General features: G+C 38.9%; 1 protein-coding gene across 7 annotated transcripts in view; it reads left to right on the forward strand.

Annotated features, from left to right (window-relative positions):
- The window catches only part of TMEM273 (transmembrane protein 273), a 93,090-nt gene that overhangs the window by 54,346 nt on the left and 22,254 nt on the right, over positions 1-16,490 (forward strand). For 2 of the 7 annotated variants that reach the window (XR_011922596.1, XM_072425186.1), the window contains exon 1: positions 4,669-4,829. The exons of 2 other annotated variants lie outside the window; for them this stretch is intronic. Coding sequence is in view for 3 of the 5 variants with exons in the window: in XM_072425186.1 (XP_072281287.1) it covers positions 4,754-4,829 (76 nt within the window). In the remaining 2 variants the exon portion in view is untranslated. Of the gene's footprint in view, positions 1-4,660; positions 4,830-16,490 lie in introns of those variants that run through there. 3 more of the 7 variants (XR_011922600.1, XM_072425187.1, XM_072425185.1) reach the window with 3 other exon arrangements.

Here is a 16,490-nt window from a genome sequence, read left to right on the forward strand (position 1 = left end):
AGTGTTATGTATCTTTTTATATTATATCTATATTTTTTATATCCTTTTACAATATATCTTTTTACAATGTATCTTTTTATGTATCCTTTTATAATGTATATTTTTACACCTGTTTGGAGGCTGTAGAAGCTCTTCACAGTGCTGAAAAAAACCCGAATTTTTCCTCCCATTGACTTTAATGGTGTTCGACTTTGACATTTGACCACCGAATTTTTTTTGCTATATTCGAGCGAATAGCTGCCGAATCGAATAGTGAGCTATTCGACCAACACTATTATCCAGTAAGTACCAACCTAAACAAAATTATTTATCCATCCTATCCCCTTTTAACCTGAATCTCCGTATTTAACTACTCTAATAAATAGATGATACTAATGGATATTAGTCTATAATGACAGTTACCTTATTTTTTGTCCATTTTTTGACAGTATTCATCATCTTACTTTGGAGAACAAATATCTGTTTAGTATTTTACATCTCTCTACAGGTAATCAAAATCTCTTCCTTTCACTGTTATTTTCACTTATCCTCACTTAGCAGTCAATCCAAGTCTATTCCACCAGCGTTTTTAACAGGACTACCTTCATGGAAAATCAAACTTGAACTTGAGTTATTATGTCTTTGAAACCATATTCCTAGCTTCTACTAAGACTTTATTATTACAAATTACCTTCTTTTTATGTTATCACAATAATCCTTGTGAACATTGTGAGTCATTTATATATCTTTAATCCTAATTCTGAAATTGCTTACCACCACAGAGTGTATTCAGACTACTACCCCCCCCCCCCCTTTTTGATTCTGGCATTCGAGTACAAGCTCAATTACTGATCTTCTATCGTTTTACCTTACATCGCTACCTGGTCAATATACTAAGTAAGTTATGACTTCCAATATGATTATGTGACTTATTATTAATATTATATGAATTGTTAATTCTATATATCAATTTATTAATTCATATGTGCCTCCACAAATTGTAGGGTCTCAACTCCTCTGAGGAAGCCCACGAGGGTGAAACACGTCGGGAGAGACCATTAACAGGAAAATCACCTATATTGACTCTTACTTCACTGGGGTTTGGTGTACATTATAGCTTACCACCACAGAGTGTATTCAGACTACTACACCCCCCCCCCCGTTTTTTTTACAATTCTGGTATTCGGGTACAAGCTCAATTACTGATCTTCTATCCTTTTACCTTACATCACTACCTGGTCAATAAGGTAAGTAAGTTATGACTTCCAATATGATTATGTGTGATTATGTGACTTAATATTATTATTAACAATAATTTGGTGTACATTATAGCCAACCTGATGTAATGTATCTAGATTCATAATATCAGAGTACTAAAACCTTATATGTATGCATGTTAAGACATTTATTTTATTTTATTGAATATAAATAAAAGATTTCATAGACTGCAACAGCAATCAGAGGAGCGGAGCTGCTCTGCTCCCCTGATTGCTGTTGTTGCCCTGTAGTATGTGTTCCTGGATAGAGTTTCTCTATCCAGGAACACAGCACTCCTTTGTTTTTGGATAGAGAAATTCTATCCAAGAACACATACAACTAGGAAAGTGCTGCAAGAACAATCAGAGGAGCGGAGCTGACAGCTCCCCTGATTGGTATTGCAGGTCCCAAAAATTCAGTCTCGCCTACATTAGACCAAATTTAATATTTTCGCTCGCTTATCCCTACTGAAGATATATGCTGGGACCTTTCCTCTGGAGATTGGCCTTGAATGGTCTAGCTGCATAGGTTCTTCAGAGACAGGAGATTTTGGAGATTCCAGAGGCCGCTGAAAGGAAAGTGAGATTTCTTCTGGAAACAGGATGTCAATCTGTATGGCCAGTGAGATCAGGTCATCAGCTCATGAGGGTATCTCCCGACCAGCCAAATCATACTTCACATGGTCAGAAAGGCCTTGCCAGAAGGTAGCGTGGAGTGCCTCATTGTTCCAGGCAAGCTTAGCTGCCAAGGAATGAAACTGTACTGCAAAGACCCACAGTAAGCAAGCGGCAATGCAGAAGCTCGCTGGCTGGTGAGGAGGGATGCACTGGTTCATCAAAGACCCTCCTAAAGAGGCTCAGAAAGGCTTAAATATTACTAGGTAATGGATCCCTCCTTTCCCAGAGCAGGAATGCCCACACCACAGCTTCCCCAGACAGTAAGGAGATTAAATATGCCACATTGGCCCGGTTTTGTAGCTGAAGCTCAAAATGGATGCCACACTGGTTGATGAAGCCACGGCAGGTCTTGGGGTCCCCAGAGAACTGCTGTAGAGGTGGCAAGTTTAGCGCAGAGGCCAATATGATGGGTGGAGGCTGGGCCTTGGCTGGTGGTATGGCCGGTGCACTGGAAGAAATAAGCAGTTGATCCAGGCGAGCAGTGAGTGCATGAAGCTGTCGAAAAACCTGGATTTGGGCAGCCTCCTGGGCGTCAAGCTTCAGGGTGAGTTACTAGTTGAGGGTCTGCTGGGGTCTGGGAGGGTGTAGTCATGGTTCGTGCAAACTGTCACACTTGGGAAGACAGGGCCACTAGGGGGCACTACGGCTTTCACAGAAGTGACCCTGAGAAGGGCCAAGGCACAAGCAGGAACCAGGTCTTCTCTAGAGCCTCCATTGGTGGGGATGTTGCACTGCTGGTTACTGCCAGGTTGTGGTCCTTGGGCACACCAGGGTGGGCAGGAACTAAATCACTAAGCAGAGGAATTGTCAAGGAAGGCCAAGGTCAAGGCAGGCAGCAAGCAAGAGAGGTCAGGTCATAAGCCAGGGGTCAAATACCAGGAATCCAGGAAATAGACATCAGTAACATAGGGGCCACTGCAGACACAGGAAACACTGGAAGCAACAGGAGGCTCAAGTGACACAGGAATAACCACAGACAGAGAGGAACGCTGGAACAGCACAAGGAAAGTGGCTGGGAAACTACAGACTGGACAGCAAGGGGTTAACACATGAGCAGTACAGGGAAAGCACTTAATTAGCACAGGTGTACAGGAAGAGGTGTACAGGAAATGCTCTGCAGAGCTAGGGGGCACATTTCACAAATGCTGAGTGCCGTGTCTGAGTTGACTAAATAGCCTGGGATGATTGGTTAATGATTGGCTATTTCATGACTCGCTGGAGGGATTGGCGAAACTAATAAAACTTGGTAGAGCAGGCACACCCAGGGTCAGAACTGCCCTCATGCTCAGAAGAGCACCAGCACTTTAGTGAGGAATAGGTAAGTGTGACACACTTTTTGATGTAAGTCACATGATCACATGACCTAAGTTGTTCCTATTTTTAGTTCAAATCTGCAATTACTGTAGCAATGACAATGATTTCTGTCCTAGTGTTCTCTTAATTTTAAGGATGACTTGCCTTTAAAGCTCGCCTTTAAAACTTTAAAACTATCTTTACATGGCTAAACTTCAGATGTTGTCAGTTTAGGTTAATAAAACACATAATGATGGTTTGAAACTATCCAACTTGCATATTTGTAGGTAAACCTTGACAGGAAGTAATCTACCTGTTTAATAAAAACACAGAAATAAGCAATTTAGTGGAGTTGCAAAAAAGGACTATTTTTGCATGTATGAAAATAATTTCACCAGTCACTGTTAAATCCTGTACTTCAATTTTGTTTCACTAAATTCCAGACAGGTCAATCGAAATCAGGGTTGTCCAGCTCAGGGACAAATTTCATATTTTTAAACACCTATAGGCCATATACCTCTTTTCAATTTTGCAACATGAATCACAGTAAAAATGGGAGTGGGCAAGTTAAGCCTTAAAATAGGAGGGGATTGGTTCAACTAAACAAGATAATGTTTAGAATTGAAGTATGGAGGTTTTGAGATGCTAATGTGTGAAATTCCAGAGCTGGTTAACCCCTGCCTGCAAAAAAGGTCCGTAGGCCAAGCAAGATTGAATTGGAGGCCAGTTCAGGCATGTCAGTTTTCTGTTGGATAACCCAGATCTATATGGTAACTACTAAGAAATACTACATAATGAGAGAACACACTGGGGAGAATCATCCTGTCACATATTTGAGAAAAGACTCTGTGATAAGGAAGTTGTGGTTAATATGAGGAAGAGTTTATTTGTTGCTACACAGGTTGTGCCCTTGCTTCTTCCTGCATGTTCTATTTTCTGTAGTGCTCTGCACACCACAGGCACATACAAATGCCTTTGCATTGACATTCCTATGTAAGGAAATATTACATTTAGAGATTCAGGCTCACCTATTTTTTTAACTTTTATGCAGTAATACTTTGTTTATTCATTAATAATTTATTGTTTTATATACTGCATTTCTAAAGCATGTATTGTGTCTAATTACAGTTACAGACTTTTTCTCTAGCTCATGTTCATTAAGGTGGTTTCGCAACTGGGTTTTAATTTGTAGTACATTATACAAATATTTAGTAAGTAAACCCATATTGAGTTATACATGTACAAGTTCCTCTACTGGAGAGCGCATCTGTTGTTTTTGTTGTATTCCTGTCAATCTAGGGGTGTCATTTCTAAGATACCAGCTGTTGCATGGACTATGTTGAAGTATTGCTCCACACATTTTTATATTCATCACTGAAATTGACAAACTGACAGTTTTATTTGTAAGAAATAACTGGATGAATAAAAACGTCAGCTCATTACAAATATAAGCAAGTATTTAGTGATACGGAAGCTGTGGTTAAAAGAAGGAAGGTTTTTTTTTGTTGCTGCACAGGCTACACCTTTTATTCTTATTAGCATGTTATATGCTCTGTAGTCTCCTGCACAACATGGCCGCAAACAAATGCTGGCAAATACTGGCCACTACTATGATGTTTCTAAGTAAGTGAAAATCATTTATTACATTTATTTACTTGTTCATTTATATTCAGTAATGATACATTTATTCCTTTTGACCTAAACAATGCCTTTTTGACCTAAACAAATATGTAACCACACACCGACTATGGAACTCTTATTGTCACTGTCATTTTGCCTGACCTGTGATAGTGTTCTGCAAAACAATATTTCATGTTAGCAAACCTATATTTCATGTTAGCAAACCTATCTTTTTGCCCTTTTGCATATCAAATGTTAAATTCTGCTTTTGGTGTATTCTGCCAATTGTTAGTATCAAGTAGAGATGGTTATATCTAATACGTTTGTGAGTTCTGACATAATGATGGAGGATGGATGAGAGAACACTGTGTGCAAACTGGTCTTGGATAAAATGATAAATTAAATTTTCAACGTTGACATTCGAATTGACCTCTGAAATATATTTTATATCTGACTGGAGGGTATCATTCTTGTAGTGAATACGCCAAGTACAGGAATGTTTTTGAATCGTACAACTAAATAATTTTTTTTGTGAGAGTTTAGTTTAACAAGATGTTCATCTTCTGGATAATCTTCTGCTACATTTCCTTAGGAGAATTGTAAATTGACACACTTGGGCTTATTTATCAAGTGAATGTGCGGAAGCTCGCTGGGCACGGCGCATTACCACAAGCTGGTAGCAAGTGTTGGTGCGCTCGTCTGTCAGATTCCAGCATTGATAAATGAGCAGTGGGGTCCAGAATTCCCCAATTAAGGTGATTAATTTTCAGCTGTGCGATTGAGGTGGGTCCGTTAAGCTCTGTCAATGGTGATGTCATAGCAATCAATTAGGGCACACCTGGTCCCTGTTCTGTGTGCACCACAGTCAATTACAGGTCAATTTGAAAAAAATCATTTTATGAATAAATTGTCATGGTTTGTATTTATTTATTTTTTTTAATATTCTGGGATTTGCTGATCAAGCTGTGGTTTTCCTAACATACTTCACTCTTGTTGATTTTCTGCCACTGTTTTACACAACTCCTCTGTTCATTTGTAGTATTGTTATAGCTTTGTTGTGCTGCCTGATCTTAGCCCTATTGTATAGATGCACACTTTCACTTCCTGTCCCAACAGGTTGTCAATTAGCTGTCCAGCTCAGTTGCATACTCATTCTAACACACCTCATGGTGATGGAAGGCGGTCCAGGTTGCCAAGCACAATATCAAACCACTTTTATTGACAAGCTCACAAGCAGGGTCAAGCATTCTCAAATACTGGATTGTATGCATTATTTAGGTGTTTACACAACTCAAACAGTATTAGTAAATGAAACTTTCAGAGACAAATATACTTTTTGCAAAACATATTTTATTGTTTTTTTCAGGGTTGAATGCCATTTTACACCTTGGTCCACTATATATTCACTTCATCACATCAGCCTGGTAGTAGCACATACCGGTGGATTCCTCCCTTAACCAGAAGCAAAATTATCCACGAATGTACATTAGTCTGTTATGTGACATTCCAGAATCTTGCCAGAGGTTCCCAGCAAAGGGATGTTACCATCCAGTTACAGAATAGATTCAATTATTAGGATGTGTTAAGCAGCATGGTAAATTATGTTTTGTTGGCAACTAAATGGTGCTGTATTGTATTTTTCATGCTTTTCGGGCTGCATAAGCAATGCTTGGCCAAATCTAAATAGTATATGTATAAACAGTGTAAAAGAGGAAGAGAAGGCTGCACAATTTCCTTTAAAGTCTTAAACTAGCTTTGAGCCAAGCCCATGACTTTAGAAATCCTAGAAAGAATAAGACAATCTTTTCAATTTTAAGTACGTATGTGTTAGGCAATATGCCAAAACACCCCTCTTTGCATATCTCTTCCTATAATTTCTCTTTTATATGTATGTATACACACATTTAAATTTATACATACATATGTATGTACACATGAAGCAAAACATACAATATACAGATAAAAAAATAAAAATATAGTGTAGGTCTGTTGGATGACCCAAGGTTAAAGATCCTGGGAAATTGTAAAGGAGATCACAAAAAAAATTAAAAATGAATAAAACATTATTCAAGCTAACCACATTTTCAAAAAGGTCAGATTAAAATATAGAGACCACACAGACACCACTAAATTTACCTGACAAAATAAAAAAACACACACACAAACACATATAAACCCACACTTGCATATAAAGCCCAAATATTTCAAAAATGGCCCAAGAAATATTGCATGTAAAAAATACTTACAAAACCAATATGCAGTTTGGGCCTATCAAGGGTGGAAAACTGGATTAGAAGATATTTATGCAGAACAAACATTTAAAGGTGGTAATAAAGACATATTTTTGCAATGAAACAATATAGTAAACTACCTCAGGTTCACACAGTCACCATATTGAGTTGGAAAGGGAACACAGTCTTATAAGAAGCATACTATGTCTTGTTCACTGGAGGTATGTTTGAACATCGGGTGACAGCCTAAACATTTCCCATATATCCCATTCTATGTTACGACGTGGCTCGGTCTCCTCCTGGAGCATTTGGCATTCAAAACTCGCTATATTATCCATTTCTGTAATTCATTTCACCATAGTAGGGTCTTCAGAGGAACCCCAATGTCAAGCAATAATCCTTTGTCCTGCCACTATAAAGTGGCGCAAAAGACCTCTTTTTATAGCTTTATTAGATCCAGGAAGAATAGCGAGCAAAGTATTTTATGGACTTTGGGATAAATCCTCATCCATGATCTTATTGTAGACTGCAAATATCTTATTCCATAATGTAGCAGTAGACGCACAAGAACTCCATATATGCAACATGGAGCCGGGGTCATGTCCACATCTCCAGCAAAGTGGGGAGTATGTGGAGGTCAAATCTTTGTATAGATATTGGACATTTGTACCATCTGCTAAGGATCTTATAACTTCTTTCCTGGTCTCTAGCTGATCTAGATAATTTATGTGCATATGTACAAGATTTTTCCATCTCATCAGGGTCTAACCTACATTCTAATTTACGTTCAGAGTATTTAAAAAAAATGGGCGTGGTGGTTCGGTGGTCCGTTAAAAGAATATCATATATGGACGCTATGCCATGAGTCACTCTAAAGTTTTGCAAAATAAGATATGCAAAAGTCGTAAGGGATCTAGAAATGTTGGTCAATGGGTGCTGAGATTGGAGAAAATCTGCCAATTGGAAATACGCCAACCAGGTAATTCCTTCTTGGTGTCCAGGCACCCGTAAATCCTGCATGGAAGAGATATCCCCACTATAAAGGATCTGGCTGATTCTAGGATGATCACTGATATTCCAAATCAAAAATTTAGATACTTGGAGAGATGGGGTGACCGGTTTTTGAAAAATTGAGAGCATGGCCCGGGTCTAGAGGCCTGGGTCTTGCTTCAGCAGATCGTCCCACACCGACAGGGTCTGAGATACAGTAGGTGATGTTAAAAGTGAGTGGGGTCTAAATTGTGGCCGTATCCAAGTGGCTAAATGTAAAGGGCCTGAAAACATTGATTCATCAATAGTTACCCAAGCTTTGTGTTTCCTATTGTGAGTCCTGTCTAGAATTCTATTAAGTACTGCAGCTTTGTAGTACAGTTTAAAATCAGGGACGGCTAAGCCATCTGTAAGCTTTTTCCTAGTAAGGATTAATCGATTTATACAGGCTTTATTCCCATGCATGATAAAGGAGTATATCATATGATCCAAATAGGAAAAGAAACAATTAGGAGGAGAAAATGCAAGCGTGGAGAAGAAGTATAAGACCTAAAGCAGAGAGTCCATTTTAACCACATTCACCCTCTCTAGCCATAAAAGTTGTAGATGATTGTATGAGCGTAAAGCAGAGTCTATAATCCTCAACAAAGGTTTGTAGTTTAATTCAGCAGTATCAGACAGATTAGATTGAAGAGTGACCCCTAGATATTTAATGGCTTGGGTTTGCCATCTAAAAGGAAAGTTACTTTTTAAAACAGACACCTTTGCAGGTGGTACTGATACATTATAGGCCTCTGTTTTATCGTAATTAACCTTAAAGTTGCTTAGCATACCAAACCTTTCAATTTCCTGCATAATCACTGGTATAGAGGTATGAGGGTATATAACATAAAGAAGCACATCATCTGCAAAAATAGAAAGTTTGTATTGGGTATCTCCAATCCTCACACCTTTAATATCTGGGTTATTCCTTATAGCATTAGCTAGGTGTTCCATAACTAATATATACAGCAGGGGGGACAAAGGGCACCGCTGTCTGATACCATTACAGATTTGTAAAGGTTCTGACAGGATACCATTAGGGTGGATTCTGGCAGTTGGGCCAGTGTATAGAGCTTGTATGTGACCTAGTATATTCGGACCTAGTCCTATTTGTTTCAAGGTTTCCTGAAGAAAGATCCAGTGTACCCCAGTCGAAAGCTTTTTCAGCATCAACTGATAAAATACAAGTAGGGACTGTGGATTTTCCAACCCAATTTATCAGAGAGACTGCTTTTAGGGTATTGTCCCGTGTTTCCCATTCCATCACAAAACCTGCCTGATCAAGGTGGATAAGATGAGGCAGTAGGGCTTTCAATCGATTGTCCAATAACTTGGAATAGAGCTGGATATCCAGGTTAGTAAAAGAGAGGTTGGTCGGTAGTTACTACACATAGTATGATCCCAACCTGGTTTGGGTATCACTGTTATGTGAGCCTCTTAGGATTGGATGGGAAACACAGAGGTGGCTGACACTGCATTAAATACGTATAAGTAGAAATGGTGAAATAGGTTCCTGGAACACCATGTAAAACCTAGGGGTGAACCCATCAGGGCCCGGGCTATTACCAGGTACTAATGAAGAGATACATGCTTGTAATTCCTTTTCACTAAAAGGGCTGTCTAATTTGTATTTAATTTCTGCAGGTATAGTTGGTATCGCTGTGTCAGAAATATAGTCATGTACCTTGGACCGAAAGAGATCCGGATCCATATCAGCAAATTTCCCTTTCAGATTGTAAAAATCTAAGTAAAATTCTTGAAAGGAAGAGACAATTGTCTGCCGGTTGAAGGTTTTCTGTCCAGATCTCTGACTTATACAAGGCACCGTGATACTAATAATTCTAGGAATTAATGTCCTAGCTAGCAACCTCCCAGGTTTGTCTCCCTGGTGATAATTTTTTTTATGGGTTTCCTTCTCTCAGCTTAAGAGAAAATTCATCCAGAAGCAATCTCAATTGTTGCTTTACTGGGCAAAGATAGCAAGAGCCCTGTGTCAGGTTTCTGTTTATGGGCTTTTTCCAAAGAATCAATATCCGCCAACAGATATTTGACAGTTGCAGATTTGTGTTTTTTAGGCCTAGCTGCATGTTTGATCAGATGGACTTGCAGTACACATTTAAGTGCCTCCCACTGAATAGGTAGGGGCGTATCATCTGTGACATGGTCTTATAGACAATGTTTAATAATGTTGGGCAGCTCCTGCGCACAATCTGGGTCAAACAGCAGATTGTCATTATATTTCCTTGTGAAGGAAGATTTTGGTACATCTGTGACCCCCTGAGATTAAAAAAAACGGTGCATGGTCTGACTAGATGAAGTTCCCTATAGAAGCCTCATGTGGGGTCACCAGGATATGTTGGGATACTAAAAACATATCTAAGCGATGGTACGTATTATGTGTCGGGGAGAAAAAAGAATAATCTTTATCATTCAAATGGGTGACTCTCCACACATCTACTAGGGAAAATTGGGCGAGAGCTTCCTTAAATTGTGTCAGCCTGGATCTTGAATATGGGCCACATCCTGATGAGGAGTCCATGGAGGGTTCTAGTACAAAGTTGAAGTCTCCCCTAATGATGACCTGACCTTCTCTAAAACACATCAATTTGTGCAATACATCAATGCCATATTGGTTTAGGTCATGATTAGAAAGATACAGATTTGCTAGGGTGTATCTCTTTCCATAAAGCCCTATTTTTAAAAATAGATATCTACCAGTTGGATTGGATTGTTGATCTAGTACAGTGTATGGAACAGACCTATAAATGCCGATAGATACCCTTTTAGATTTGGACGTAGGGTTGGTGCTGTGAAACCAGTGTGGGAAATATCTGTTGAGGTACTGTTTGTTTGTGCAAAGCATAAAGTACTTGGGACCGTTTATGGGGGACATTAAAGCCTCTCACATTATAAGTGCAGAATTTTAGACTGGTCATCTGATAAAATGGTACTTTTTAGTTTAAGTGCTTCGGCAGAGTATAGTACTACTCAAGGCAGGTGAGGGCAATGAAGGAGGAAGGACTAAAAGGTAGGACAGACAAAGAGGAAACACCAAAGGACAGGAACAAAAACAAAAAGGGAAAAAAACAAAGAAAAAGGCAAGTAAGATAGTTACTCGCTAGGCCCCTAGCTCAAGGAACCTGACTTAGAAAAGTAGGGAAAAACCCTATACAGTTAAAAGCCCTACGTGAGGGCGTGAGGGGGAGATGCCTCCACACAGAGGCATTGTTATATTAACCCCCCTAGCGTTCTAATTCTGTCAGTTTTCTGATGCAAAAAGTGATCCTAATTTTTTTGTATAGAAATTTTTGTTTATATTGTGGGCCTGTAATTCTTAGGATTAACTCCCGGGTATGATATATATATTTATTTATTATATTATAATCATAAATGATAATATAATACATAATTATAATATTAATTCAAAAAATTGAAATGATAGACAACAACAATGTAATTTAAAATAAAATATAAAGTTAAAAATGTACTTTTATTTTATGTTGTATAATGTTTTTTTTACTGTAAAAACAATTTAAAAACAAATTACATTGTAATCTGCTTTTAAATTTCCCGCCCGGCCACACCCCCGAATACATCACCCCTCGCATCACCCGGAAGATGTCACATCCTCCCGGGTGATGGGAGTGGGGATGTCCTGCCCCGCCTCACCCCGACACTGCTGCTCTGCATCTCCAGGGAAATGCAACGCACAATGCAGACCTTCTGCCTCTTCCAGGAGATGCGAGCAGTAATAGCAAATTCCACGGGTGGTGCCAGCTGCCATCACCCACAGAATTTACTATTGCTGCTCGCACCTGCAGTACGATGTGAAGCACAATGCAGAAGTCCTGCATTGTGCTTCGCATCTCACTGCTGATGTAAGCAGCAGCGTGGCCGGGACCCGGGTGGTATTTAAAAGCAGATTACTCGGTAAGGGAGCTCAATAGGTGGTAATTCAAGTGCTGTAATGGTTTTCCTGGAGGTCATCAATTTTTCACAAAGGTCAACATCTGCCTTTGGGAGCGAATATGTAGCTGGAAGGGGTAACCCCATCTATAGGGGATATCTCTTGACTTTAATTCCTCCAGCAGTGGTTTAAGAGCTTTGGGCATGACTAACGCGCTTCTAGATAGGTCTGACAAAAATGACAACTGTGCGCCATCCAAATCCAGAACATGTTTCCCCCGTGCTGCCACCATGCTGTCTTCTCGAACATGAGAGTATTGTACTCTACATATGTCGTCCCTCGGACATAATACATCAGAAGTCTTTGGACCCAGCGCTCTATGGGCCCTATCAATATGAATTTCAGTGGTTACAGGATTCTGACATTTTTTCACCTATTGCGATTTTCCAGATCATTCAAAAACTAAAGCAGTGGAGTCAAGTTGGCGGGCATGGTCCTCCATCCCAGACACTCTGAGAGATACGGACGTTTGTTCCACATGTAAGGATGATACATGTGATTGTGTAGATTCCAAGCTTTGCCTAATTTCAGCAAGCTCTTGTTTAAAAGATGCTTCTAATCTACATGTGTGAGTCTCTAAATCAGATCTGGTAGGCAGAGAGCGGAGAAATGCCATTATTTCTTTTAAAGCTTAGGGGGATTCTTGCTCACCTGTAGATAGGGGTGAGTAATGGCACTACAGGTACAGCAAAAGGGAGGACATATATGAATTTAATACAAAATAATTTTATGGTACAGTTTATAGAAACCCCAACTAAAAATGATACTCTGCTGGACATATTTTTTTCTAACAATTCAGAGCTTTTAACAAGTGTGCATATAAAGAGAATCTTGATAGCAGTGACCATAATATAGTTACATACTTACATAGTAGGTCAGGTTGAAAAAAGTCATAAGTCCATCAAGTTCAACCACTAGGGCAAAATAAACCTTATGGACATAGTTGGTCCATAGGAAAGCAAAAAGCCCAACCATCTCTGCTATCTTTACTTTAAAGCTTATTACCTAGTTATATTCTATACTTCTAGAAAAAGCATCCAGCTTTTACTTAAATCAATCTATAGTATTTGCTGAAACTGCTTCCTGAGGGAGCAGATTCCATGTTTTCACAGACCTTACTGTGAAGAATCTCTTCCTTATCCGGAGCTTAACTTCTTTTCCTCCAAAGAGTGCCCTCTTGCTCTTTGTAATGATCCCAAAGTGAATAATTGGGAAGAAAGTTCTCTATATGGATCATTTAAATATTTATACAGGGTGATCATATCCCCCCTTAAACGTCTCCTCCCAAGGGAGAATAGATTCAGTTCTGCTAATCTCCCCTCAAAGCTGAGCTCCTCTATTCCTTTTAATAGTTTAGTTGCCCTTCTCTACACTCTCTCCAATTCCACAATGTTCTTTTTGTGATCTGGTGCCCAAAACTGGACTGCATATTCCAGATGTGGTCTGACCAATGCTACAATTGTACAGGGGCAGGATTATGCCTCCATCTCTGCAGTCTATTTTTCTTTTAATACAAGAAAGTACTTTGCTTTTGATATTGCAGCTTGCAATTGCATGCTATTATTAGGTCTATGATCTACCAGAACCATCAGATCCTTTTCAATTTTTGACTCCCCCAAACGCCCCTTTTATACAGTGTGAAGCATGCATGTTGTTAGTGCCTAGATTATAGACATCTTGTATGGACCTAATTCTATTACATAGTATGGTGTCATCTGCAAACAGAGAAATAGTACTTTTAATCCCAAACTCTATATCATTTATAAAGATGTTAAACAGTAAAGGTCAAACTCTCTAGGACCTTTCCAACCATGTACGTTAAACTAACCGTTCTGTAGTTACTTGGTAATGTTTTTGCTTCCTTTTTGAAAATATGAACCACATTGGCCCTACTGCAATCCATTGGTACCAAATTAGAAAATATGGCTTTGAATATATTTTAATGGGTATTAAGTTTGAGGCTAAAATTAAAAGCTATGCGGCTCACAACTAATGTTGAAAAAGTCATAAAGAGTAAGCAAAGGGCATTCCAACAATATAAAAATGAAGGAACACCTTCATCATTTGAAAACTTTAAAGAATATACCAAACGATGTAAAAAAGGAGAAAAAATGTGCAAAACTTCAAAATAAAAGACGGACTGCAAAAGAAAGTAAAGCAACCCCCCAATTTTTTCAAATATATTATTAGCAAAAAGATCAGATCTGAGCATTTAGACTCTTTAAAGGATGTCTCTGGGTTGGTAACTGGAGATAAAAGGCGGATTTATTAAACACTTTTTTTTAGCTCTGTGTACACAAAGGAAATGGCATAGCTGAAGTCCAAATTGCTAATAGCAATGTCACTGCCATAAATGAGCCACAATAGCGCAAATTTGATATGATTGAGAAACAGTTGGACAAAAAGTTGACACAGCACCAGAACCAGATGGATCCACATACATCCACGTGTCCTCCAAGAGCCAAGCTCAGGTATTTCAAAGCCATTGTTTATCATTTTTACAGACTCTTTAATCACTGGCATGGTACCAATGAATTGGCGTAAGGTTCCTATCTTCAAAAAGGTAGCAAAGTCAATACCAAGTAACTATAGATCGGTAAGTTTAACTTCCATGGTTAACTTCCATGGAAAGGTCCTAGAAAATAGTATATTAGGTGAAAGTCAGCATGGATTCAGGAAAGAATGAAGTTGTCAAACAAATTTTCTCTCTTTTTATGAGTAAGTAAACAGGTAGACAGTGGAGTTGCAGTTGATATAGTGTAGTTGGACTTTGCAAAGCATTTGACACAGTCCCCCACAAACGATTAATATGCAAGTTAGGGTCAATATGTTTAGAAAAGTCAATCTGTAAATGGATAGAGAACTGTCTTAAATACTGCATTCAGTGTAGAGTAGTGGTGAATGGTTCATACTCTGAATGGTCTAAGATTATTAGTGGTGACCCCAGATTATTAGTGACCCCAGGGTCAGTGTTAGGATCTTTACAGTTTAACATCTTTATAAATGATAAAGATTTTGGGATTAAAAGTACCATTTCTGTGTTTGCAGATGACACCACACTATGTAATGGAATTAGGAATAAGTTATGGACTTGAGGGCTAACAACATCTAGAGGGACTGCATTTGGGGGAGTCAAAAATAGAAAAGAATGTGGGGGTTCTGGTAGATCATAGACTTAATAATAGCATTCAATGTCAAGCTGCAATATAATAACTACAGCTAGCAAAGTACTAAACCTTCTGGGCGGTTCATTTCTGTCTGGATTTATATGTCTAAAAGCTGTATATTGTTTTTCAGGAAAATTTATTTTACATTGTAGGCCTTTAATTTCTAGTCATACCTCACCGGAATACGTCCAAACAAGGGTCTGAGAATAATAAAGTTTGAAATACAAAATCATGTCGAAATAATAAATTAAATTTGATAATAAACATTCGATAAAAAACACAAAAATAGCAGACCATTTATCTACTAAAGTAATAAACCTCCATATATATTTTAAAACAAGGGACAGCACAGAGTACAATGTCACAATCCGGCAGTAGAGCCGTGTTTCTTTTCTAATTTTTATTCCGGCGTCATCCCGCTTAGAGCAACACCCCACGCACACTCTTGTTAGCGCTTCCTTTCTTGCGCTTGGTGGTACATGCTTCATAAGGTGACGACCAGTCAGGCGTTCCTGTTCACCACTGTAGTAGCACACCGTCCAACTCGACCTGTATCTAATTGTGGTGTTTGGTATTTCAAACATATGGCCTCACAAACCTTCCAAATGAACTCAGGGTGAGGTACAGGCCTGTCATTCTGTTTGAAAAGAATGTAGGCTATCCACAAACATTGTCCCTGCTTACCATTTCCTTTCCACAGTTTGTTCCTCTTTACCTGTTGCTGGCCCAGCCCTGGGCATAGCTTGACCTGTTTACTTGCTTGCTTACCAATATCTTTTTATATTTTGCCTACTTGCTTACAAAAATCTTTGTAGGCAATATCTTTGGCTGCTCTAATATCTGTAAAATCTTTCTGTGGCCAGCTGCTGATGCTTGCATTACAAGCTTTGTTGAGACAAATGATCTCTGGTTATAACTGCCTCTATAACTATTTTCCTGGGCCTGCATCACCTATCCTAGACTACCACTACAGGTGCAAGAAAGCCCCCTCTGTCATTTTGGTCTACAATTTAACAGCAAAATCACTACCAACAAAAGGAGCATACTGACCAATCATGAGGCAGGCACATACTGCTAGTGTAAGGGAAATCTTATTACCAATTTAGGGAGGAAGAACGCTGACCACCAAAGATAGGGGCACAATAACCAACAATATAAGTGGACACTAACCCCTGAAAACTGTACTCTTAAATGATATTGTTCAGATACTTAGTTCTGATCCCTGACTAGTGTTGATGTTCGAATTCGGGTTGTCCCTATATTCGAC

The sequence above is a fragment of the Pyxicephalus adspersus genome, chromosome 10 (assembly GCF_032062135.1).
Source record: "Pyxicephalus adspersus chromosome 10, UCB_Pads_2.0, whole genome shotgun sequence".
In the NCBI taxonomy this organism is placed as follows: domain Eukaryota; kingdom Metazoa; phylum Chordata; class Amphibia; order Anura; family Pyxicephalidae; genus Pyxicephalus; species Pyxicephalus adspersus.